At 45.6% G+C, this 27574-nt stretch overlaps 2 protein-coding genes across 2 annotated transcripts in view; both read left to right on the top strand.

The window, feature by feature from the left end:
- RUFY4 (RUN and FYVE domain containing 4) overlaps positions 1-3220 on the top strand; it is a 28202-nt gene extending 24982 nt beyond the window's left edge. The window contains exons 10-11 of the mRNA XM_080668707.1: positions 1004-1114; positions 1658-3220. Of these exons, the coding sequence (XP_080524833.1) occupies positions 1004-1114; positions 1658-1760 (214 nt within the window). The 3' untranslated portion in view covers positions 1761-3220. The remainder of the gene's footprint in view (positions 1-1003; positions 1115-1657) is intronic.
- Positions 3221-18333: 15113 nt separating this feature from the next.
- Positions 18334-19347, top strand: CXCR2 (C-X-C motif chemokine receptor 2; the record flags this gene model as incomplete). The annotated part of the gene is made up of 1 exon (XM_080668720.1): positions 18334-19347. Exon 1 carries the CDS (start codon positions 18418-18420, stop codon positions 19345-19347), a length of 930 nt encoding a protein of 309 aa, XP_080524846.1. The 5' UTR covers positions 18334-18417.
- Positions 19348-27574: the final 8227 nt, after the last annotated feature.

Consider the following 27574-nt stretch of genomic DNA (forward strand, 5'->3'; position numbering starts at 1 on the left):
GGGAGAGGGAGAGAGAGATAAAAATATAAATGATGTGAGAGAATCATTGGTTGGCTGCCTCCTACACACAGACACACACACCCCAACCCCGGGGATCAAGTTGCAACTCGGGTATGTGCCCTGACTGGGAATCGAACCATGACCTCCTGGTTCATAGGTCAACACTCAACCACCGAGCCACACCAATCAGGCAAAACAACCCATCTTCTTAACACATCCTTTAAAAAAAAAAAGAACAATGAAGATAGAGTTGGGTGTTTTTGGGTTGGCTTTTTTTGCGGGGGGGGGTGGGGGGAGAAGCATAAACATCTATAACTCCAAAGCAGTTTGTACCAAGTGCCAAATAAAAGATCATAGGCATTATATGCTATAGGAGTCTGGAGCAAGAAAGCCCAGGGCCCTCTACCATCAGGGAGCACTCCTCAGAGGAGGCAGGCTGTGAACAGGTTCTTCAATAGTGGGTTAAGGTTATGATGGGCCACGGGGACCTATCACCATCCATCTAGTCTTCCCGGAAAAATTGGAGTCTCACTCTTATGTGTGTGAGTCTCTCACTGTTTCTTCATCTCTCTCTCTCTCTCTCCCCCCTCCCCCCCCTCGCCATCGCTATGTCTCTTTCTCTCCATTTTTCTCTATATTTGTCTCTCCCTCTCTATCTGTGTCTTGGTCCCTGTCTCTGCATCTTTCTCCCTGTGTCTTTCTCCCACTGCATTTGTCTCTGTACTTCTCCATGTGTCTTTGTCTCCTTCTCCGACTCCCTGACTCCCTTTCTCTCTGAGTGACTGTCTCCCTCTGTCCCTCTTTGTCTCCCTCCCCATTTCTATGTCTGTCTTTCCACCCCACTGTTTCTCCATCTCTTTTTGTCTCTGTCTCTCTATCTGTGCCATTTCCAACTCTATATCTTTTCCTCTCTCTCTCTCTCTCTCTCTCTCTCTCTCTCTCTCTCTCTCTCTCTCTTTCTCTCTCTCTCTCCCCCTCCCCTCCCCCTCCATCTACCCATCAGAGAGAAGGACAACCTATGGCAGAAGGTACAGCAACTCTCTTCCGTGGCCCCTGGATGCTGTGTCAGCTGTAGCAAGCTCTTTGGCCGGCTGTCTCGGCGGTACCCATGCAGGTAATGGGTGGGACAGCCCAGTTTCCACCAGCCCACAGTCCCCTGCCCACTCCAGGGAAGGGAGGGACACAGAAACTGGGCATCTATGAAAGGCTACTTAAAGCTGGCCACTCATATTACCCAGAACTTAGCAGAGACATGAATGAGAACAGCAGAGAAATGTCAGACAGGAAGGGCGTCTGGTAGATGGGATGGTGCAACCTTCTGAGAATAGATTGATTAATGGGCTTCTCGTCTGGGAAGAGATTTCATGTACAGTGGAAGCTGCTCCCCTGGCCTCCCTCTGGGAACACAGTGGCAGGACAAGCAGCAGGAGAGAGGGAAGTGGGCCATCAGGAGAACCTGCCATTTGGAATTAGAGGACCCTAGAGGAGTGGGGCAGCGGGTCACCCTTTGAGAAAGGGAAGGCCTCCTGGAACAGCGCCAGGGCTGTTCTGCTAGGAAATGAGAGAGAGACAGTTGGACTTGAAGATACTCAAACCCCCTGACCCCCTTCCCTATACACACCCATGTGCTCCCCATTCTTTCCACCTTTGCTCCCAGGCTGTGTGGAGGCCTGGTTTGCCATGCCTGCTCTCTGGATTATAAGAAGCGAGAGCGCCGCTGCCCACCCTGTGCCCAGAAAGGAGAAGCCCAGGTTGTCTAACCAAGACCCACCCAGGACTGGCCATCCATTCCACCCTCCCCTCAGCACTTTCAGCACCTGTGATCTGACCAGTACTACCTTCCAGAACTTGGTGACTTAGGCAGATGGCACTCAAGGAGCCAGACTGTGGTGTGGAGAGTGGAAAGGGCCAGGCTGACAGTCAGGAGACGGCTTAAGCCCTGCATCTCCCACTGATGAGCTGGGTGACTCAGCTCTCTGGGCTCTTTGGTAATGTGAGGAAGTCGGGCGTCATCCACTCTAAAGTCCCTTTGGCTTCAGAAAATCCTTGACTAAGAATAAGACCCAATGGCCTTGACTTTCTCCTCCACACTCTCGCCTCACCCAGACCGCCCTTCACCACACTGCACTGTCTCAGGGTCCTCAGGAGCATCCTGTCTGGAGTCTGCTTCGGGCTCTGTTTTTGTCCTGCTTTGTTTTTATCATCTTTCCTGAGGCACTACTAACATATAACACACTTAACATAAATTTTACAATTTGATGAGTTTTTACTTTAATTTATACCCATGAAGTCACCACCATATTCAAAATAATGAATGCATCCATTAGTGCCAAAGTTTTCTCCTGCCCTTTGGAATCTCTCCATCCTCCTCCCCTCCCCCAACTCCCAGATAACCACTTACCTGCCTTCACTAAAGACCAGTTTGCATTTTCTAGAATTTTATATAAATAGAATCATATGGTCTGTTTTCTTTCGCTCAGCATAATTATTTTGAGATTCATACACATTGTTGTTCATACTCACAGTTCCTTTTTTTACTGTTGAGTAGTATTCCACCGCCTGGATATAGCACCATCTGTTCACACATTTACCTGTTGCCAAACATTTGGGTTGTTTCTGATTTGAAGCTATTACAAATCAGTTTCCTATAATCATCTGTGTACAAATCTTTGTGTAGACATATGCCTGTATTTCTCATGGGTTAATACCTAAGAATGAAATGGTCAGTTCATATGGCAGGTATGTGTTTAAGAAACTGCTGAGTTATTTTCCATAAACATTATATGTTGTATCATCCCACCAGCAGGGTGTGGGCGTCCCAGCTGCTCCCCAGGGCATTTGGCTTGGGGGGCAGGAGAAGAGACACAGACATGGAACTTGGGCCTCTCTATCCTTCCCCTCCAACCACTGTGGTGAATTAAACAGTCCCAAGTTGTGAGGCTAGAGGGAGGGGCTTAGTCTAGGTCAGTGGTCGGCAAACTGCAGCTCGCGAGCCACGGTTTGCCGCTCTGTTGACTAATGAGTTTGCTGACCACTGCGTAAGGCATTACCCTTATCCAGAAGTTTTGACTTCAGGTTAAAGACATTAGTACATTATTAAATGTACTAAGGCAGTGGTCGGCAAACTCATTTGTCAACAGTTTGCCGACCACTGGTCTAGGTGACTCTATTTATTCAGTGCTCACTTGCTAGACTTTAATAAAGACATTAAGGATTCGTGTAGCTCTGTGGCACAAGTTATATCCTCTGACTGTCCAAGAAGTCTTACACAACTCGTTTCATTCACTGGGCACCCAATTGTGGTGTTTCCGAAAATACTGTTTATGAAGAAGCATGGGCCCCACTCTGTAATAGGGCAGACTCTCGGGCCCCAAGCAGGTATGCAGGCTGTCCCATGCCTCACAGGACTGCCACAGCCTCTGCAGTGGTTGAGCAACTCTGTGGCTCTGACTAGAGCCTGTGGACCGCCTCTCGAGGTCAGGGCCACCTAGAGTTGCATCCCATTACCATCTTATGGAGCAAGAGTTTTGCAACAGCAGTTCCTGCCCTGGAGAGCTGATGAGAACTTCTCTTTAGCAGAGTCAGCAACAAGGTGGGCAGGGAGGGTCAGGGAATGGAGGGAGAGAAGGGTTGAGGGGGCAGAGCTGGGACTCCCAGAGCAATTAGGTCAAAAGAATCAGCATGCCGCCCTAACCGGTTTGGCTCAGTGGATAGAGCGTCGGCCTGCGGACTGATGAGTCCCAGGTACGATTCCTGTCAAGGGCATGTACCTTGGTTGTGGGCACATCCCCAGTAGGAGGTGTGCAGGAGGCAGCTAATCGATGTTTCTCTCTCATCGATGTTTCTAACTCTCTATCCCTCTCCCTTCCTCTCTGTAAAAAAATCAATTAAAAAAAAAGAAGAAAAAAAAAAAAAAAGAATCAGCATGCCTTCCTGGAGGTCACACTTGCTCAGATACTTCTATTAGAACATGGAGTTCAGACCTGCCTGGTGAACTAATGGGGTAGAGGGGACCTAGCAGAAAAGCCTAAGTTCAAAGCAGAAGCAAGATGCTCCTGGATGAGAACTCATCAGGAGGAAATCAGGGGCCAAGAATGGGAGAAAAGTCCCCCTGGTTGGGAGCAAAGGAGGGCAATGCTGGGAATCAGCCTCTAGCTTAACACTACTCCCCAGAGGGTCCCCTGTGCTCACAGTCTGGGGGTGCCCCGGGCGACAATTATTTCTCTAACTAGAGGTGTGGTGTAAGAAATTCGTGCACTCGGGGGGTGGGGGGCACGTCCCTCAGCCCAGCCTGCGCCCTCTTGCAGTCCAGGAGCCCTTGGGAGATGTCCAACTGATGGCTCCCAGTGGTTCTCAACCTTTCTAATGCCGCGACCCTTTAATACAGTTCCTCATGTTGTGGTGACCCCCAACCATAAAATTATTTTCGTTGCTACTTCATAACTGTAATTTTGCTACTGTTAATGAATCGTAATGTAAATATCTGTGTTTTCCGATGGTCTTAGGCTCTACAGCAGCGGTTCTCAACCTGTGGGTTGCCTAAGACCATCGGAAAACACAGATATTTACATTACGATTCATAACAGTAGCAAAATTACAGTTATGAAGTAGCAATGAAAATAATTTTATGGTTGGGGGTCACCACAACATGAGGAACTGTATTAAAAGGTTGCGGAATTAGAAAGGTTGAGAACCACTGGCTTAGGCCCACTCCCTGTGAGCCTGGCTTCTGGCTGAGTGGCGCTCCCCCTGTGGGAGCGTGCTGAACACCAGGGGGCAGCTCCTGCATACACACACACACACACACACACACACACACACTAGGGGCCCACTGCACAAATTCGTGCACCTTGTAAGGAACTGTGGACCTCAAGGCTGCAGTGGGCACCAGTGGTGGGTCTCGGCCCATCCTCTGCACCCCCGCCCAGCCCCTCCACTGCAGCCCCCAGTCCCCTGTCTGCCGGCAGCCCCACTCCTGCTGCCACTGCTCCCACACGCTGACGGCGCCTGCCCCACTCGCACCTGCTGATGGCGCAGAGCAATTGGGGCTGGCGTCAACAGCGGGTGCAAGCGGGGCTGGTGCCGTCAGCTGGTGCAAGCGGTGGCTGCTGCCCCGATCCCCCCTCAGAAGCAGGGGGCGGTAGAGAAGCCCTCAGGGGTGATTGGGACCGGCACCAGGTGCCAGAAGTGGGTGTGAGCAGTGGCTCCAGTGCCAGCTGCAGGTGCAAGCGGGGCCAGCACCGGCAGTGGGTGCAAGCAGCGGCTCCAGTGCCGGCAGCAGATGTAAGCAGGGCCGTCGCTGGCAGTGACTGTGAGAGGCAGCTGCCGGCCCCAATCACCCCTCAGGAGCAGAGGGAGGTGGAGAAGCCCTGAGGGGCGACTGGGGCCTGCAGCTGCTGCTCGCACCCACTGACAGTGCCAAGTGATCGGGGCCGGCACTGGGCGCCAGCAGTAAGTAAGAGCAGCGGCTCTGGTGCCAGCAGCAGGTGTGAGCATTGGGTGGAACCGCAGAGCATGGGAGCAAAGAATTTTCAGTAACCACCAGAGGCTCGCCCCAATGACAGCAACCAGCAGCACCCTACCTTGGTCTGGCGCCCCTGCTCACCTGCTCCATCATCCCGCTGTGACCGAAGACCGCCATGTTCCACACTCTACCTCCTGCTGCCCACGCCCACCATGTTCCGTGTGTACCCCCTGGTGGTCAGCACACATCATAGTGACCACTTGTTCAATTGTTCCGCCGTTCGGTCTATTTGCATATTAGCCTTTAATTATAAAGAATGATACCTGCTTTCACAAACCTCACAGTGTGGAGTCAGAAGCAGCCAAACAGATGATTACAAAGCCCTGTAATTGAAGACATGATAGAGGAAGCCCAGGTGTGCTGTCCATGGAGGTGACCACTGGGCTGGATTTGAAAGGAAAGGGGGAGTTGGCCAGACCTAGAGGGTGGGAAAGAGCATGCCAGGGGAAGGAAATGCATGCCAGTCCCTGAGGAGGAACCAGAACAGTTCCTCGGGGAAGTGCAAGTAGTTCCCTGTGTCTGAAGTTAAGGGTTCAAGGAGGTGTGGCCTGAAATGAGACTGGAGAAGCACACAGGGATCAGATGCAGGAGCACCAGGGACACAAGTCAGGAGTATGACACTGAGGGTAATGGGGGTCCTTACTTTAGAGAGATCATTCTAGTAGCAGAGTGGAGGATAAATGGAGGGGGGAAGACTTGAGGCAGAGAGTACTTAGGAGAATAGTGGTAGTAACAATAGCAGCAACAGCCAACACTACCAAGCACCATTTTAAGTGCTTCACACATGTAGACTCATTGAATCCACAGAACAATAGGTGCCCTCATTATCCCCCTATTACAGTTGATGAAACTGAGACCTGGTGAGATTAAATATTTGCCCAAGCCCTAACCGGTTTGGCTCAGTGGATACAGCATCTGCCTGCGGACTCATCGATACCAGTCAAGGGCATGTACCTTGGTTGCGGGCACATCCCCAGTAGGGGGTGTGCAAGAGGCAGCTGATCAATGTTTCTCTCTCATCGATGTTTCTAACTCTCTACCCCTCTCCCTTCCTCTCTGTGAAAAATCAATAAAATATGTTTAAAATAAATAAATAAATAAATATTTGCCCGAGGTCTACAACCAGTAAGTGACATGGCTGGTATCCTAAATCAGCCCGGCTGTGGGCTGTGGAATCCACAGCTATTACCCGACTTTTATATATATATAGATTTCAGAGAGAGGAAGAGAAAGGGAGAGAGAGACAGAAACATCAATGATGAGAGAATTATTGATCGGCTGCCTCCTGCACATCTCACACTGGGGATCGAGCCCACAACCCAGGCATATATGTGCCCTGACCAGGAGTCGAACCGTGACCTCCTGGTTCATAGGTCAACGCTCAACTGCTGAGCCATGGAGCCTGGGCTATTACCTGACTATTGCAGTAGCTTCAGGGAGAATGAAGTGTTGCCTAACCCTGCCAGGGAAGATGTGAGGAGAAGATAACTAAGAGAGATGTTAAGGAGAGAAAGAGGGAGGTGAGTGTGAGATGTGGGGACAGGCATGGATGAGAGGAAGCTCTGGGAGAGAAGTACGTGTGAGTTTGCAGCATCTGTGGAACCTCACGGGAGATTTTATGAGGTAAGTGCATGTAAGAGTTTGAGCTGAGGAGACAGCTTCAAAGAGAAGTTGGGAATTATAGGTATGAGAGATACTGACAAATTGGGTGGTCACCAAAGCCAAGGAAGGAGGTGGGCTGGCCTAGGGAGAGCAGGTAGAGAAGAGGAACATCTGATTTCAGGAATTAATTGAGAATAAAGTAACAAATGAAACCAAGAGAGGTTCAGGTGAAAGAAGAGAATGGGGTCAGTGGGATTAAGTGATGCAGAGATCTAATAAGATAGCACTTGACAAGTAACCATTTCACCATAAATAAATTTAAAAAGCACACAGCAGGCTGGGGAGAAAATAGTTTACCATAACTGACAAATGTGAGATAGTGTGAGTAGAGAGATTAACAGGCCCTTTTATAAACTGATGGTGGGAGAGTAAACAGGCACAGTCTTCTCAAAGGGCCATATAGTCTTGTTTATCAAAATTTAAATGTGCCCAGCAAGCCCTGACCAGGTGGCTGGGTTGATTGGAGCATCTGCCCATACGTCAAAAGGTTACAGGTTCAATTCCTGGTCAGGGCACATACCTAGGTTTCGAGTTCGATCCCCAGGCATGTACAGGAGGCAACTTTTTTTCTCTCTCTCTCTTTCTCTCCCTTTCTCTCAAATAAATAAAACAGAACATACCTTCATGTGAGAATTGAAAAAAAATAGTTTAAAGAATTTACACATCCCCAAATATGAGCCAGCAAAATTATACTTAAGCTACTGAAACACACAGAAATATTCCCAAAGATGCTCATAGGAAGAAGCTAAGTATCCATCTATAAGATAATCATTATGTAAATCATGATACATACATACCATGAACCACTATGTCGTCATTAGAAAGAGTGAGATGGATCTCTATGTAATGAAGAGGAATAGGTCCATGATACGTTCTTTTTTAAAAAATATTTTTTTATTGATTTCAGAGAGGAAGGGAGAGGGAGAGAGAGACAGAAACATCAATGATGAGAGAGAATCATTGATTGGCTGCCTCCTGCACGCCCCACACTGAGGATCGAGCCCAGACCGGGAATCGAACCGGGACCTCCTGGTTCATAGGTCAACGCTCAACCACTGAGTCATGCTGGCTGGGCCATGATACATTCTTAAGCTGCAGAAAATATAAATAGTTAAATACGTTATATTTTTATTAAGGAAGGAAAGAAAGAAAACATGTTTGATCTGTATGGGGAAATCTGGGGAAAGGCAATTTATTAGTGAACAGAGAGATAGAAGGGAATCTTTCGAGTTTTACTTTATAGGCTTTTGTATCTCCTATTCTTGACAATATGCATGCTTCATTTTAATAACATTAAAGCAGTCTTCTTTAAGAAAGGGGCTGTTGGGTTCAGTAATCCAGAGGTCATTGGTAACGCTGGCAAAAGCTGTTTCAGCAAGCGGTGGGAAGGAAGCTAGTTTCAGTGGGTTGAGTAGTGAACAAGAGGCGGCCAAGTGGACACAGCGGCTTTGTCAAGAAGTTTACTTGTGAAAAGGAGGGCACAGGGGAGCAGTACCTAAAGGAGCCTAGTACAGAGGAAAGGAGAGAAAGACATAAAGAAGGTGGTTGAAGGGCAAAGCGCCGGGAGGCAGGATCCTCCAGGATGTGAGAGGCACTGGGTCCCGCCGCCAGGTGCAGGAATTCACCAGAAAGAGAGGAGGGACAGTACTCACGCTGACCCTAGAAGAAAGGAACAAAGTGCCTGGCGAGTTCAGGCAAGTCTGTCAGCTGGAGTCTGGGATTACCTGCAGCTTCCTTTTATAGGAGGTGAAGATTTAAAAAGCACAGAGACAGAGATGGACTAGGGCAGTGGTCGGCAAACTGCGGCTCGTGAGCCACATGCGGCTCTTTGGCCCCTTGAGTGAGGCTCTTCCACAAAATACCACGGCCTGGGTGAGTCTATTTTGAAGAACTGGTGTTAGAAGTTTAAGTTTAAAAAATTTGGCTCTCAAAAGAAATTTCAATCGTTGTACTGTTGATATTTGGCTCTGTTGACTAATGAGTTTGCCGACCACTGGACTAGGGCAAACCTCCACCTTCAGACTGGCAGTCCCCTCCATAAAGTCTGATTCACTTTTTTCCTGCCCAACAGCCCTAACTGCTACCGAGTCCTGAGTCACAGCGGAAGTACCAGAAGTAACTTCAGTAGCAACAGCAGCCGTAGCAGCAACAGCAGGTAAGTGGGCTGTTCAGTCTTAGAACTGCTGGGGACATATTTCTGATGGAAGGGACTTGGAAACCTCAGTCTGGGTCCCCTAAGAACTGAGGTGATGAACTTCAGACTCTTAGAGCTAAAAATAACTGTCTTTGCCAGACAGCACAGTACAAAAGAACTTTCTGCTTATAGAGAAAAACAGAAATACTCTCCATCTGCACTATCCAGTATGATAGCCACTAGTCACATGTGGATCCTGAGCACTTAAATGTGGCTCATGTGACTGAGGAACTAATTTTTTTAACTTAATTTAAATTTAAGTAGCCACCTGTGGCTAGTAGCCATCATTTTGGGCAGTGCAGATCTAGAACAATCTCCTCATTTTCCAATGAACCACATTAAGGCTCAGAGACAAATGACTTGTCTAAGCTCACACTAACCATTCACAGCAGAACCAGGATTGGAAACTGGCTCTTTATTCATCCCACCATCACCATGCATGCAGTGGGCTCAGTGGAAATGAAATCAACCGAATGAAAATCAAGAAGTGGGCCGGTTGGGAAATGTCAAGTCTGGGCTCTTTTTTCTATGCCTTTCATATTCAGTTGTCTGGAACTGGGAGGTACCTAATGGAGTTCAGAAACCTCAGGCTGAGATATAGCCCCTTGTGATAGTGGACAGAATATACAATTTGGAGTAAGGTTAAAAAAAAAAAAAAGTCTTTAAAACTGCTTAACACCCAGTTCATCTGTGTCATTCTAGGTGAGTTGCCTAAGTCCTAGAGACTTAGTTTCCTCATCCAGGAAGCACATGTTGTCATGAGGATTAAATGATATGGATTCTGAAAAGCACTTTTTTCAGAAACTAGATTCTCAGAGGTACTCAACAGTACAGCTAGTGTGACTACTGTTATCCGGGTACGATGTACCTTGAAGTCAACCTGGACAATGGACTGGCTGCTTTCCCTTGCTTGGGGATGTAGCGGGAGAGACAGCATGCTATTAGTTGACAAACTATTTCAGTAAAAATGATCATAACAAGAAATGCAAACATCATGCTTTATATCTATCTTAAGTGCTTTTTGAGTAATCTCTCATTTTATCCTCAGCCTCATTTTACAGATAAGTAAACTGAGACTCGGAAAGGAAAGGTCACTTGCCAGGAGTTGCTCAGCTAGCAGAGTTCTTAACCACCACTCCCACCCTCTTCTCTGTGTGTAAGGAGCTTCTGCCTGATGTTAGCATCGCCTGACCAGGAGTCATTGCATTCTTCTCTAACAAGGGAAAGAAAGATATGACAAAGAATGTTTGCTAAACAGTGGGACTCAAAGGTTCTTTCCTTGGGGTAGGCAGCTTGGGTGAGTTGGCCACAGGCTCTGAACACTCACTGGACGAGAGACAGGCATAAGGAGTAGTGGAGGGATTGAGGTCGCTAGGTGTGAGCTTAGGAGGGAGTGGTGAATTTGTGTTCACTACTCTGCCTGTATTTATCCTTTCAATTGCAATCAATAGCAACTGTGACATAATATATTCTTACTGTCACTCAACACTGTTTTCAAAAATGTGTTAGGACTTGAGTGGGATTTTAACTTTCACCAAAAAACTTCCTTTTCCAAATTAGATAGTCTTGGCTCCAAAGCTGAAAGCTACTGCAGACTCAACCTCAAGTATACAAGCCAAGAACAAAGAGCAATGACCTAAGAGGGGCTCATGGTCAAAGCAGATGTCTGGGGGCTGAGGTGAAAGACAAGGAGAGGTGTAATGGGGCCCCCATTTGGGGCTAGGGGTTCTCAAACAGATGTGGCATAGAGAAGGAATCTGTGAGGCTTTAAAGATTCCTGGGGTGCCGAAACTGGTTTGGCTCAGTGGATAGAGCGTCGGCCTGCGGACTGAAGGGTCCCGGGTTCGATTCCGGTCAAGGGCATGTACCTTGGTTGCGGGCGCATCTCCAGTGGGAGGTGTGCGGGAGGCAGCTGGTCGATGTTTCTCTCTCATCGATGTTTCTAGCTCTCTATCCCTCTCCCTTCCTCTCTGTGAAAAATCAGTAAAATATATTAAAAAAAAAAAAAAAAGATTCCTGGGGTAAGTGGGGTGGAAACAGGGGGCATTAGATCCAAGGAAAAAAGCTACCTGACTTTCCAGAAACTTGTTCCATCTCCTTTGTCTTAATGAGCTGTTCTCCTTCCAGGTATGAAAGATGTTTAAGAGAGGTAGTGCTGCTGGATAGCAAGCCCAGGGAAGCCTGAGGCAGCTAGAGTGTGGAGAGAGTCAGACAGAACAGAGGCTACTGAGATCAGGGCACAGATGAGAGAAATCTGCCCTAGCCGGTTTGGTCAGTGGATAAAGCATCAGCCTGCCTGTGGACTGAAGGGTCCCAGGTTCAATTCTGGTCAAGGGGACATACCTCGGTTGCAAGCTCCATCCCTGGCCCTGGTCAAAGCGTGTGCAAGAGGCAACCAATGGATGTGTCTTTCTCACATTGATGTTTCTCTCTCTCTGCCACTCTGTCTCTCCCCTTCCCTTCACTATCTCTAAAAATCAATGGGAAAATATCCTCAGGTGAGGAGTAACAAAAAGAAGGAAGAAAACAAAGATGAGAGAAATCTGTGCAGTCCTGGGCAAACCATTTCCTTTGTGTGGGTCTGTCTCTTCATCTGTGAAAAGAAAAGATTGTCTAGGAAATGCCACAGGTCCTTTCCCAGTATGAACCCTTCCAGTCCATAAAATGTCTAGTGATCAAAGATCTGACCTGGGATTTAAATATTCACGTTATCAAGAGTATCCTTCACCCTCCGGGACTCCACCCCACAATTGAGCAATCTCATCCACCACTCACTTCCTCCACTGGGTTCTCACCACCGCCACCCTTGCAGTCAGGCACATCTGCTCTTCGGAGGAGTCCTACGGGTGAAAAGCCCAGAATCCTGGTAAGTCTTGGTACACTCACCCCTCCTGCCATTCAGAATGTCTCTGTTCTCTGTCTCCCTGGACACCAGCCTCCCACTTATTCCAGGCATCTTTCCCTACTCTTGGTGGGTCTCACCCACACCCCTAGGTCTCTTTATTCTCTCTCTTTAGGCTACCCTGTCTTCAAAAAGAGGGTTTCTGCACCTTTCCCCTACACCTCTCTCCAACAACCACTTAGGGCAACTCAATTCCCATGCCCTTCCCTTCCCAACTCAGCCAACTCTTTCTCTTTGCTTTGGACAAAAGTGGTGTGAGAAAGGACCAGACACTGTAGAGTCCCTCCTGCCATATATTAAATGCAAATATATGTGGATGATATTTATAGAGAAAAAAAATACTGGAATTGTATTAAAATGACAGACTTTTGTTGTTGTTGTTGTTTAAAAGATTGCTATAAATGTTTGGAATCTTATAAAGTCCTCATTCTATAGCATTCTCATGAAATAAGCTAGAATCATCCCATTATGTTATTTCTGAACTACCGCGAGTCATTAAGGAGCTGGCAATTTTGCTGAAAGAGAATCTCCTGCTGGGTCACCAAGAACGTGACTGAGTGATCAGGAGGGGCCAGCCAGTTGCAGGGAGTTTGGTTTATCATTCCTAAAAGGGCTGTTTCTTTCATTCTGGGCTTAAGGAATAGCAAAGAAAACAATGTACAGACATCAAACAATGGGAGTGAACTGTACACAGGTTGGCTAATGATATCTCAAGAATTTAACTTACAGGTCTTACACCTATGGATGAGGACAGTGGGGGGAGGTAAGGGCAGAGGGTGGGGTGAGAACCGGGTGGAGGGGAGCTATGGGGGGAAAAAAGAGGAACAATTGTAATAATCTGAACAATAAACATTTATTAAATTTAAAAAAAAGAATTTAACTTACAAATATATTTAATATATGACCTATGATTTTGGTATTGTTGTTGTCAAATGATCCTGTGTAGTTCTTAACTAGCTGGGTATTCTATCATACATACTACAGTTGATGTCATCTATTATGTATAAGGGTAATGGCCATTGACATGGCAGCCCACAGACTGGGCAGTCCCCAGGATCTCTTTAATGGTTCCAGAGAGTTCTCTAGCTAAAGAATGGCGCCATATCTGTCAGGCAATATTGACAATCTCATCAAAAGTGCTATTTCCACTGTGTTGATGTTTTTCTGTTTCTGTCTCTTGGAGGTTCCTAGAGGGCTTTGGTGGTCAGGGCAGAGGCAGAGCTACCACTTCAAGCTGGGTCTGTCTGTTCTGAGTAGTCAGTTGCAATGTTATCCTCAAGTCCTTCCAATCACCTGTTGCCTTGGCAATGTCATCACCAATCTTTTTGGGAGACTGATCCAAGGAGCTGACCTTGGGGTGGAGGGCAGATATGGCACCCACTCTCAGATACAGAACTTTGATCTCATTGAGGTAGAACTTAGGGCACATGGTGGAGGGGGGCGCTGGTATTGGAAGAACATGGATTTGGGATGAATGAAGAAAGTTGCATTTGGCCTCCTCTGATCCTAAAGCTCAGAGGTGTGATTTTTTATTTTTTATTTATTTATTTATTTATTTTTTAAGAAGCAGGTCTGCAGACTGAAAATGTAGAGGGGCCATTTGCACCTAGTTGGAATTTTGGCTGCAGGACTTCGAGGCTCTGGGACCACAGGCTGGTCTCTGAGCCTCACTGCGTCTATCTTCTCATGGTTAAACAGGGGCTTAATCATATCTATTTGTAACAATCAAGAGAGATCATGTAGCCACAAAGTAGATCTCAAGTGTCATCTTCCTATCTTCCTTTCCTTTGTTTCTCCCTTTAACAGCCAAAACATCACCTCTAGGGATTGGGTACAAAACAAACAAACAACAAAACATTCTCCCCACCCCCCTCCACTCATCCCCACCCCCACACCTGGCCAGTGGCTGGAGGTCATGGCCCTGGCCGGGTGGCCTGGTTCTCCTTTCTGAATTCTCTACTTCCGTCCTGACTTGCATGGGAGTGGAGCTCACCCATATACCTGCAGCCTGGCCCCAGCACAGTCGAGCACCGGATTCTCTAGAATGAGGGTTCATCTTATAACAGGACAACCAAGGAGTCCGGGCTGCCTGTCACTACTTCAGCCAATTAAGCAGAGACATGGTTGAATCATATATGAGTGTTTATTCCAATAATGCCAGCAGTATGGGAGAGCAGCAGGTCATCCACAAAAATCTGCTCTGTACTCCATCGTAAGTCAGCTGCTTATATTGGATAGAGGGACAAAGATTACGTGGGGAAGTAGGAATTACAGGCATGGAAAGCAGGCATAGAACAATCATTACAGGTTACAAGTCATGCAGCCTGGGGCAGGGATTGCAGGAGAGTGGGTGCCTCCGGGCTTCCCAGGACCAGCTTACAGGTAATAGGGGTAGGGGTTGTAAAGAACAGGCACCTCCTGGATTAGATTGTTTCAGCCAGGAGGCTGTAAATCTTTCCATAATGATAGGCAGTTCTTGGGAAAGGAGGATGGACTACATTCCGATGTTAGCTCCCACGTCCCAAGGTGTACAACTCTCAGCGAGGTTAGAACATGCTTTCTCTGATATTTTGCTGCCTATGGATTCTTCTAAGATTTTTATGATCTTACGCTTAAGATTTTTATCCATTTTGAGTTTATTTTTGTGTATGGTGTAAGTTTGTGGTCTAGTTTCATTTTTTTGCATGTATCTGTCCAATTTTCCCAACACCATTTATTGAAGAGACTGTCTTAACTCCATTGCATGCTCTTGCCTCCTTTGTCAAATATTAATTGATTTCTGGGTTTTCTGTTCTGTTCCATTGGTTTATATGTCTGTTCTTGTGCCAGTACCAGGCAGTTTTGAGAACAGTGGCTTTGTAAGATAGCTTGATATCTGGTATTGTGATCCCTCCAACTTTGTTCTTTCTCAGGATTGCTGCGGCTATTCAGGGTCTTTTTTTATTCCATATAAATTTTTGGAGAGTTTGTTCTAGGTCTGTGAAATATACCGTTGGTATTTTAGAATGTGCTTTCTCTAATCAGAACAGAACCCTCATGGTTAACAGAGCATAATTAGTATTTCTTATAATTGTAGCTGGTCCCCAATATTCTATTTCTGTCCCTAACAATCAATGAAGCATGTTTGCCTGCTGCTGCCTCTTCTCATTGGGAAGTTTCTGCAGCTGCCCCAGCCCTGCCTTCTCACAGCTGATGTACATACATGTGGGGTTCTTCTCTCTACAGGCACAAGCTCTCTGCACCCACCAATGATCATCCTCTTTCAAAGGTGGGTCTTCTTCTAGGTCATTTATTCCCTTAAGCACATCTCTGATCATCTGATCATAGAGGTGAGTCACCCTTGACCTGATAAGTAAACTGGACTTAACCCTGGGGCTCTGAGCAAACTTGCTTTTGATCAAGGTACTGCAGAGCCAGTGATTTCTCTCAAGTCTTGCTGACAACACTGGCCAAACCAGCTCTATTATCTGCCTCTTCCCCCTACCACCCCATTCGCCTGGCCAGACAGGGCCACATCCTTATCATCACATCTTTCTACATTCATGGACTGATTGAATCTGCTCTATCTGTGGTCTCCATGTGCTGAGAAGGCCATTTATCTGGACCCCATCAGTTAGGGGAGAAAGTAATACCTTCTCAGAAAAGTGAAGACTAAGAATTCCATCACTCTAGGAGAAAGGGGCATTATTTTTCCAATTTCTCTTAACATCACTAAGCTTTCTTCTTTGCTACAAATGATTGACAATAACAGGCTTTCTTCTGCTAAAGCAAAAAACTTCCTAGGAGTTTTGTTGTTGATGATGTTGTTTTAATATTTGTATTTGCTTTGTACGGCTATATGTCTTTGGTTAATCTTTTTTTAAATTGAGATATAATTCACATACCATTAAAGTCACCCATTTAGAGTGTACTACACAGTAATTTTAATATATGCACAAAGTTATACAACCATCACCACTATCTAATTCCAGAACACTTTCATCACCCTGGAAAGAAATCCTGTACTTATTAACATTCTGCCTGTCCTGACACCCCCGTCATCCCTGGCAACCACTAATGTACTTTCTGTCTCTACTGATTTGCCTAGTCTGAATGTTTCACATACACAGAATCATACAGTCTAAAGTGTTTTGTGTGTGGCTTTTTTCACTTACAATACTGTTTTCAAGATTTATCCGTATTGTAGCGTGTATCAGAATTTTCTTCCTTTTTATGGTTGAATAATATTCCATATTTATCTATTTATCAGCTAATGGACACTTATATTGTTTCTACTTTTTGGCTTTTAAGCTGCCATGAACATTCATATGCAGGTTTTTGTGTGGACAGAAGTTTTCATTTCTCTTGGGTATATATCTAGGAGTGGAAGTGCTGGGTCATATGCTGACTCTATGTTTAACTTTTGAACAACTGACACCTGTTTTCCAAGGTAGCTACACCATTTCACATTCCCACCAGCAATGTATGAGGAGTCCAATTTCTCCACATCTTCCTCAACATTACTATTGTCCATCTTTTTTTATTATTATTATGAGCATCCTAGTGAGTGTGAAGTAATTCCTGAGACTTTTATGTTTTTCTCTTTAACACTGGGTTCCATTTGGAGGAGGATTAGAGACTTGCATATGGTCACAGGATGCTCATACCTTATAATAAAGAAATGGCACAATGGTGATGTATTTTGTGGTTCAAAAGAAAGTCAATTAAGTAGCTGGTTTACTTTAGTCCATTGCCTCTTTGAAAACTGGGATAATCTTTTAAAGAGGCTGCAGCTTCCCCCAGAAGCAAGCTCTCCACTGATCCTGTAACAAGGGCAGAATCAACAGAGATGGGTTTATCTGGGTGTGCTGGGGAGTTACGAACGGATGAAGGTATGCACTGGCAGGACAAGAAGAGTCCCCACCAGGACTGGGAAGCCACCAAAACAAGGATAGTATGTCTCCACCTGCCTTCTCTGCCTCTTGCTTCCCCTTCTCCTTATTCTGGGAGCATCCTGGCTTTCTCTGGCCCCCTGCATGGAAGAATAGGACTGTCCAGAGCTCCCATGATAATCTGTTACATTCCCACCTACTTGGAGAATCAGTCAGTCAACCACCTGCTTATGATTTTTAATATGTTTTTTCAAACTATACAAATACTCTCAGAGAAGACCTCCTGCCTCCCAAAAGAACAATGCTGGAACATGTTAACTGAGTAAACTTTCTTCTAGCTCAAGGATCCCGAAACACTATGCTGCTACCACTCAGTTTTTCTAGAACACTCTTTTTTTTAAAAAAAAAATATATTTTATTGATTTTTTTACAGAGAGAAAGGGAGAGAGATAGAGAGTTAGAAACATCGATGAGAGAGAAACATCGATCAGCTGCCTCCTGCACACCCCCTACTGGGGATGTGCCCACAACCAAAGTACATGCCCTTGACCGGAATCGAACCCGGGACCCTTTAGTCCGCAGGCCGACGCTCTATCCACTGAGCCAAACCGGTCAGGGCTAGAACACTCTTTTTAAAATAACTTACAGAAAGTTGGACAAAGGGATTATTCTCAAAGTTTATAGTTAAACTCAATTGGATTGCCTGCTTAATACCCCACATTGAGAACTGAATGGCACCGCACATTTCTGACATTAAACTCAGTCTCTACAGTCAGGGATGCTCACCACTGAGGTATCCAAGAAAATAGGCTTGGTAGATATTATTGAAAGGAAAGTTTCCACAGTGATGTGAGTGATGGCAATGTCATGAAAAGTGTTAAGAACCTCTCTCTGACTTTGAAGGGAACTATACGCTTTTCATGAAACATACCACTTATAACTAAATGTGCCTCAGAATGTTACAGTTAGTGTCCCTACTATTTCCTGAAGTGAAATTTACTTTCATGTAATATACAAGTCAATGCAAAGAATCCTATCCAAGCTTTGTGAGCAGAAAGGCTAGAATCTGGGGAGACTTTCTTGTACAGTAACACTCATCTCTCTTCTCTAGATCACAAATATGGACTACATAAATGTAAAAGAATTTCTGGAGAATTACACCTGGGACGAGTATGCCAATTACAGTGACATCATTGACATATCCTTTGCACCAAACTCTGTCCTATGTGAGCCAGAATCTCTGGATATCAACAGGTTTGCTCTGATGGCCATCTATGCCCTGGTCTTCTTGCTGAGCCTGCTGGGAAACTCCCTGGTGATGCTGGTTGTCTTATACAGCCAGGTCAACCGCTCTGTCACTGACATCTACCTGCTGAACCTGGCTATTGCCGACCTGCTCTTTGCCCTGACCTTGCCTATCTGGGCTGCCGCCAAGACAACGGGCTGGATCTTTGGCACACCCCTGTGCAAGGTGGTCTCACTCCTGAAGGAAGTTAACTTCTACAGTGGAATTCTACTACTGGCCTGTATTAGCGTGGACCGCTACCTGGCCATTGTTCATGCCACACGCACTCTGACTCTGAAGCGGCACTGGGTCAAGTTCATATGCTTAGGCATCTGGGCTGTGTCTCTGATCCTGTCCCTGCCCGTCTTTGTCTTCCACAGGGCCGTCTACCCACCTAATTCCGGCCCAGTCTGCTACCTGGACATGGGTGCCAATACAACTAAATGGCGCATAGTGATGCGGGCCCTGCCCCAGACCATTGGCTTCCTCCTGCCGCTGCTGGTCATGCTGTTCTGCTATGGGCTCACCCTGCGCACATTGTTTCAGGCCCACATGGGGCAGAAGCACCGGGCCATGCGGGTCATCTTTGCCGTCGTGCTCGTCTTCCTGCTCTGCTGGCTGCCCTACAACCTGGTCCTGTTGTCAGACACCCTTATGAGGATTGGGATGATCAAGGAGACCTGTGTTCGCCGAAACGACATTGGCCGGGCCCTGGATGCCACCGAGATTCTGGGCTTCCTCCACAGCTGCCTCAATCCCCTCATCTACGCCTTCATTGGTCAGAAGTTTCGCCATGGACTTCTCAAGATCATGGCCATCCATGGCCTGATCAGCAAGGAATTCTTGGCCAAGGAGAGCAGGCCTTCCTTTGTTGGCTCTTCTTCAGGGAACACTTCTACTACCCTCTAAGACCCGTGCTGCTGTTGTAGCCCCACTGGGCTTTTCCCCTCCCATCAGCACCCAAGCCTCATGACTATAGTCTACTGGCTATTCACAGTCTCTGTGTCAAGACAGCCTCACATTGTGGTCACAGAAAGTTGCTGAGGCTATGACTTTACCTGGTCCCCTGATCTGGTTCAGAAAGCCTGCCCTGGCTCCCCACCCCTTACTGTAATTACTATGTCAACTGCTAGGGCTCTGTCCATCCTACCACTGAGCCCATAGTACTCTGTCCTCTGAGACATTTCAAAGACATCCTTTTAAGTGAGTTCCAAAAGTTCCCACCCTTGGGAGTCATTAGTGACAAACACCGTAGTTGCTTCCCTAACTCCCACTTGCCTTGCTTGCTAGCAAAGTCTGTTTCTCTTAAAAGAGGCCAAAAATGACAGATATTTACTTATATGACTTCCCTAAGCTAGGAGTGGCCACATCGTCCAGTTATGGGTAGAAAGACTTGTAGGCAAGAGTGTGCTAGTAAACCAGTCTCCTGGGGGGGGGGGGGGAGGGGGAAGAGGGGGAGTCCTGATTTGTAGTGTTTGCCAAGTCTCATGTTATAAATGTTCCCACCATGCAATTTCAAGGGTGGTGGTATTCAACAACCAGCTCACAGAATTCTAGAAAATGTAATAATCTGTTTCCACAAGCAGGTGCAAACTGGCTTCAGCAAAAACATTGTTAAGAGGAGTCTGCTGGGGCCAGGGACTCTCGGGAAATATTCCTGATTAAAAAAGGAGAGATGCATACACTTACACATCCTTGGATCTTGCCTTGGAATATGGTTATAGGATATGGTATGTGGCACTGAGGTGCCAATTGTGTGACAATGAGGCAAAAAGCCTAACACACGTAGGCTGATGGAGCCAAAGGATAAAAGAACCTGAAAATCAAGAGCCCACAAATAAACCTAAGCAAGCATAATAATACAACTGGTCCCTTACCTTATATCAGATACAAAAATTAACTCAAAATAGATCGAAGACCTAAACATAAGAACTAAAACTCTACAAATCTCATAAGGAAACAAAGGGGTAAAAGCTTTAAGACATTGGATTTGGGCAATAATTTATTGGATATGACACCAAAAATATAGGCAACAAAAGAGAAAACAGTTAAGTTGGTCTTTATCAAAGTTAAAAACTTTTGTGCATCCAAGGATACTCTCAACAGAGTAAAAAAGCAAACCACAGAATGGGAGAAAATATTTGCAAATCATATACCTTATGAGGGGTTAATATCCAGAATATATAAAGAATTGCTACAACTCAACAGCAAAAATAAAACAAAATAAAATGACATTTAAAAATGGGCAAAGGATTTAGAGAACATAAATTTCTCCAAAGAACACATACAAATAGTTATGGAAATGTATATACTAATAATTATGGAAATGGATATCAAAACCACAATGAGGCACCACTTCACACCCATTAGGATGATCTTTGTTAAAACAAACAAAAGAAGTGTTGGTGAGGAAATGGAGACACACTGGAACCCTTGTGCATTGCTAGTGAGAATGTAACATGGTGCAGCCACTGTGGAAAACAGTATGGTGGTTCCTCAAAAAATTAAACATAGAATTATTGTATGAACCAGCAATTCCATTTCTGAGTTATAGCCAAAAGAACTGAAAGCAAAGACTCAAGTAGGTATTTATACACTAATGTTCATAGCATCATTATTCCAACAATAGCCAAAAGGTGGAGACAATCCAAATGTCCATCAATGGATGACTGGATAAACAAAATGTGGTGTATATATATCCAATAGAATATTTTTCAGTCTTAAAAAGGAATGAAATTCTGATCTATACTATATCATGAATAAACCTTGAAAATATTATGCTAAGTGAAATAAGCCAGACACAAATACTGTATGATTCCATGTATAGGAGGTACCTAGACTAGTTAAACTGATAGAGACAGAAAGTCAAATAGTGGTTACCAGGGGATTGGGGGAGGGGGAAATGGGTAGTTATTATTTAAAGCAGGGGTCCTCAATCTACGGCCCGCGGGCCACATGCGGCCCGCCGAGGACATTTATCCCGCCTGCCAGGTGCCACTGCCTGTCCTGCTTAGCAGCCGACTTGTCCCGGGCCCGCAGTGCGCATAGGAATTTGTTCATAGTTTTTATTTAAACTATAGTCTTGCTGAAACCGGTTTGGCTTAGTGGATAGAGCGTCGGCCTGCGGACTGAAGGGTCCCGGGTTCGATTCCGGTCAAGGGCACGTACCTTGGTTGCGGGCACATCCCCGGTGGGAGGTGTGCAGGAGGCAGCTGATCGATGTTTCTCTCTCATCGATGTTTCTGACTCTCTATTCCTCTCCCTTCCTCTCTGTAAAAAATCAGTAAAATATATAAAAAAATAAAAATAAATAAATAAACTATAGTCTTGCCCTCCAACGGTCTGAGGGACAGTGAACTGGCCCCCTGTTTAAAAAGTTTGAGGACCCCTGATTTAAAAGATACAGAATTCAGTTGGGGATGATGAAAAGGTTCTGGAGATGAATAGTAGTGATAGTTGTACAACTATGTGAATATACTCAATGCCATTAAACTGTACAGTTAAAATGCTAAACTTTGTTATGCATATTTAACCATAATTTTTTTTAAAAAAAACCTACTTCAAAAAGACAAACCCTGGAACTACCTACCTATAACTTCCTGTTAAGTGAAATAAATGTTTTTTTGCACAAATCACTTTTATGTTTTGTTGTTATTGTTGTTTTATTGATTTCAGAGAGAGGAAGGGAGAGGGAGAAAGGGAGAGAAACATCAATGATGAGAGAGAATCATTGATCGGCTGCCTCCTGCACACCCAACCCGTGACCTCCTAGTTCATGGGTCAATGCTCAACCACTGAGCCACACCAGCCAGGCATGTACAAATCACTTTTAATTGGGTATTTCATTACTTGCAACAAAAAGCATATAAACTGCTACATAGAAGCCGGGCCAGTGTGAGCAGAGGTCCCTATTGGGGGTCTTTATAATAAATAAATCCCTTTGCTGTGTATTAGGTGCATGGAGAGAAGGACTGAAATAGAGATGGAGACTAGCCTTTCTCAGCCCAAGCCTCCTGCTGCTGAACACGTATTATGGAAAGAAATGTGCCCAGGATCGTCTGGTGCTTCTCCTGTCCTTGGGTGAAACAGTAGTCAGGTGTGTCAATGCTGGGACTCAGAAGGGCACAACTATCACCACTCTCTATCTCCAGAACCTTTTCATCATTCCAAACTGAATTTTGTACCCTTTAAACGAGGCATGTGGCCCGCCGGCTGCGAGTAAGTCCACCCAATCAGCCGACTGGATAGCAGGGAACCAGAGCGCTTTCTTGAGCTCAACCAGCAATTCCCACTTTGAGTTTCACTTCACTCTCCTGTCTCCCACCCTTCACACACACACACATCATTCAGGGTTTGACAAAAGGGAACCCCAGATGAAGAAATTATTGAGAAGATGTCACCCAGACAAACAAAGAACTTGACTCATTCCTTACCGTGTGTAATGAGTGCCTGTTGCTCTATCTCAAAACCCAGGCAGAGCTCCTGGTCATAGGCCTTATCTCTGAAGGGCCTCAGGCTCTGAGCAGCCTGCTAAGGAAGTAAGAAAGCAAGAGGACCCAAACTTCATAGTCACCAAACTTTTACCAGGTTCCACTCTCTTCATGGTAAGGGGATAGCAGCCATGGCTATGAAAAGAGGCCTATGGGGCAATATATATATAGATTGATTTCAGAGAGGGAGAAAGAGAGAGAGAAACATCAATGATGAGAGAATCATTGATTGGCTGCCTCCTGCACAACCCCCACTGGGGATGGAGCCGAAATCCGGGCCTGGGCCCTTGACCGGAATCAAATCTGGAACCCTTTAGTCCACAGGCCAAGTTTCTATCCACTGAGTCAAACCAGCTAGGGCAGTGGTCGGCAAACCATGGCTCGCAAGTCACTTGTGGCTCTTTGGCCCCTTGAGTGTGGCTCTTCCACAAAATACCACGGCCTGGGCGAGTCTATTTTGAAAAAGTGGCATTAGAAGAAGTTTAAGTTTAAAAAATTTGGCTCTCAAAAGAAATTTCAATTGTTGTACTGTTGATATTTGGCTCTGTTGACTAATGAATTTGCCAACCACTGAGCCGGGGCATCATCAAAGCGCTCTGCCTTTTGCATTCAGCAAACAGGATTAATTCAGCAACAATAATCCCTTGTTCCAAGCTCACGCTACGCCAGCCACTGTGCTAAGCTCAGGATCAAGTATGGCTGTGCTGCTCTCGCCAAGCCTTCAGAACAACTTCTGACTCAGCAGGAGGGAAGGCAGGGTAATGAGTATTTACCAAACATCTCAGTTGCCGGAGGGACCAGTGGTGTTCTGACTGGGCAAGATAGACCGACCAAACAGCTACCTGAGATGACTGTCAGTGGGAGGAGGCCAAACCAAGTTTCACTCTGGTTCCGGGACTCTGCTCTTTCCTCCTCCAACAAGGGCTAGAGGAAACCTGGCTCCCCATGACCAATAAGAGAATAAAAGAAGCCCAGAAACAATGAGGCAGAGACAGTGTTGCACTTATGTGAGCTCTGTTAATATTCTTCTTTCTCTGTCTGCCTCCCTGTTTCTTTCTCTTTCTCTTTCCATATTTTTCTCTTTTCATCTCTCTCTCTCTCTCTCTCTCTCTCTCTCTCTCTCTCTCTCTCTCACTCACACACACACACAGTCTTGGCACAAATAATCTACCAAATAAACCAGCTCTAGGACAGGGCAAACCCAGGGCCTGCCTTTGAGTCATTGATTTCTCTCTTCCCCACCCCACCCCCATGTTTCCAGGACTGAGTCCTTGTGTCAGGGCCCAGAGCCATCCTGCCTAGAGCTGCCTGCTCAGTCTTGCTTCCAGAAGCATGTTTCTCTACTTACACTAAGATCGTCTGTCTTTCTTCTCTGTCCCCTGAGTTTATGACATCTTCCTCCACCAAAATCCCTTCCCCAGTCTCTGCAGGATGCACTCCCTTTGTTCATGAAATAGGAACACCCTCCAGTCTCTCAGGTGACATGAAGAAGTACCCCAGTTTGCATGTCACGTTGAACTCATTTCATGTAGAACCACATGGAGAACCACATCACATGCAATAGCAGAGAGACCTAGAGGTCCCCTTGGTCACCCCTTTCAATACATAAATGAGGACACTGGGGCCCGAGCAAAGCAACTTGACCAAAATCTCCTGGCTGGATAGTAGCAAAGCCAGAATAAAAATTTCTAGTTCAGTTCACTATTTAGATATTTTGCTTTTCTAATGGTGACACTTCAGGCACCTGACAAACATATGGGAAAATATATACTACATGAACTTCTTAGAGCATCCCACTCAGACAGGTAGCCAATTTCTTCAGTGCCAAGACTCATGTGGCCTTGCTGGTGTGGTTCAGTGGTTGAGCACTGAGCATCAACTTATGAACCAGGAGGTCATGGTTCGATTCCCAGTCAGGACACATGCCCAGGTTGTGGGCTCAATCCCCAGTAGGGCAGGAGGCAGCCGATCAATGATTCTCTCTCATCATTGATGTTTCTATCTTTCTCTCCCTCTCCTTTCCTCTCTGAAATCAACAAAAATATATTTTTTTAAAAAGACTCCTCTGGGCCCAGTGCTGGGGTTGCTGGGGTCTCAATCATTTGACAAAAGGGCCGGCTGAAGTTAGGGGCACAGATGTGGAGCAGGCTCAGATGGGGTCAGCCTATTCCTGACTAGCAGGCCGGACAGTTAAAGGGACAACCAAGCCCAACCCAAAGTTTAAAGGCAGGCAAAACTAGCCCTGGCCAGGGTGGCTCAGTTGGTTGGAGCATCATCCCATACACCAAAAGCTGGCAGGTTATATTCCCGGTCAGAACACATACCCAGATTGTGGGTTTGATGATGTTTCTCTCTAACATCAATGTCTCTCTCTCTCTCTCTCTCTCTCTCTCTCTCTCTCTCTCTCTCTCATCTCTCTCTCTCCCCCTTTTCCCTTCCACTCTCTCTCTTTAAAAAAATAAAAATAAAAATTTTCAAAAAGAAGAAGTGGGGGGTGGGAAGGGGATGTGGGAAGGACCTGAGATCACTGCCTCAACTCAATGCCCCTCCCCCAGCAGCTTCACAGACAGGCAAAGGCACCTTCCTGGAGAAGACAGACACACCACGGATTTCCCAACAGTCTTGCAAAGTCTGACACGTTCCCCTAGCCATAAACAACAGACCCCACTTCTTATCAAAGCTGGCTCTGTGCCAAGCTGACCCAGAGGTTGGGTCAAACTTTTGATTCCCATGAGGTAGTATCCAGCGGTCGCCAACCAGTGGTCTGTGGACCACTAGTGGTCCGTGAGGTCCGAAAGGTTGGCAACTGCTGGATAGCCCATGTTTTTTCTCTATTCCACTATAGTAATAATACCAACTAGCATTTCTAGAGGACTTTCTAGGACTTCAGCATTATGCTAAGGGGTTTAGTACACTAAGACTACACAGCCGACTATGGCACTTTGGATGCCTCTACTGCCCACTGCCTACCACCACCTTGCCCAAGGGTCCAACTCAATCGCCAAAAATGCATGAGCATGACTTCCAGGGAACTTCTGAAGGGCTCAGGGGTCTCCATGTTATAGCAGCTCCTAGGGATCAGGTTCAAGGTTGCACAGAAACACTGTTTAAGGAAAGATTTCTGCTAATTCAGCTTAGGACATATACATATAATGTGTGTTAGTCACATCTTACTCTATGCAAATGGAACGCCCTTGGGCTATACAGTGTTCAACCTGCCCACCTTTGAGTGGTATCCCTGAACTACTTTTCCTAAGTCTAGACTATCTGGGTAGAAGAGAGCTTAAAAGATCTACTTCTAAACTGACAGGTGAGCAACTTGAGGCCCAGAGGAGGTAGACACTTGCCAAAAAGTCTTAAACTACAAGTGACAGCAGCACTGGCCCCTGGTCTCCAGGTTCCCCATCCATTGCCCTCTTCACTATACCAGGAAACCTCCTCTCAAGTTGCTGGGGACTGACCCATAGGACTGATGGCAGGACCTGTAAGATTGTGCCCATGACCTTTTCCTTCCAGTACCTGTAGATAAAGATTCAAGGGGAAAGAAAGCACAAAAACAAAAACTCAGAGGACAGTTCTAAAGTTACTCCTTCAGCCCTAGCTGGTTTGGCTCAGTGGATAGTGTTGGCCTGTGGACTGAAGATTTCCGGGTTTGATTCCAGTCAAAGGCATATACCTTGGTTGCAGGTTCCCTGGCCCTGGTCAGGGTGCATGCAGGAGGCAACCAATCGATGTGTCTCTCTCACATCAATATTTCTCTCTGTCTCTCCCTTCCACTCTCTCTAAAAATCAATGGGAAAAATATCCTCAGGTGAGGATTAACAAAAAAAGTTTTACTTCTTCATTTATTCATGCATTCCCATCCATCACACAAAGCAGGTAAACATTTGGAGCTGGTTTAGTGGTGAACATTGGCATGAGGACAGCTTCATGCAAGAGTTTTTAATACCAAGAAGCCATACAATCATACAGAGGTTTTGTTTGTTTGCTTATTTTACATTTTTAACAGATTTATTGAGGTGTAACTGTAGGTGTTTAATGTATCAAATTTGATGATTTTGGACATATGAATGCACCCATGATACCATCACAGTAATCAAGATAATAACCATATCTATCACCTCCAAACGTTTCCTTGTGTCCCCTGTGGTTTTGAGGGGGTTTTTGGATTTTGCTTTTTGTTATAAGAACACTTAACATGAGATCTACCCTCTTCACAAGTTTTTAAGTGCACAATGCCGGGTTCTTAATTACAGGAACTATATTGTTCCGCAGATCTCTAGAGCTTATTCATCTTTGAGATACCTCTCAGGAACTCCTCATGTTAGACTCAGTCAGTAGCCATCTGGAAGGCACATACTAAGAAGTGGCCTCCTTTGAAGCACCTAATTACTAATAATCATGATCTGAGCAAAAATAGAATTTCATATTAAATTCACACAGAGCCATAGCCCTCTCTGTACATCTCAGTAGATTCTTGGAGTTAGAGCATCTCTTCTTAGAACTGGAGCTTACCTAATGAAACCTCATTTTATGGAAGAGGAAACTTAGCTTCAAAAAGTTGAAGTGAATATTTAAGATCACATAGCTACTAAGTCTTTCTTTTCTTTTCTTTCTCTTTTACTTAATTAGAATCATTTTTCCAA

The sequence above is a fragment of the Plecotus auritus genome (assembly GCF_963455305.1).
Source record: "Plecotus auritus genome assembly, chromosome: 5".
NCBI classification, from domain to species: Eukaryota; Metazoa; Chordata; class Mammalia; order Chiroptera; family Vespertilionidae; genus Plecotus; species Plecotus auritus.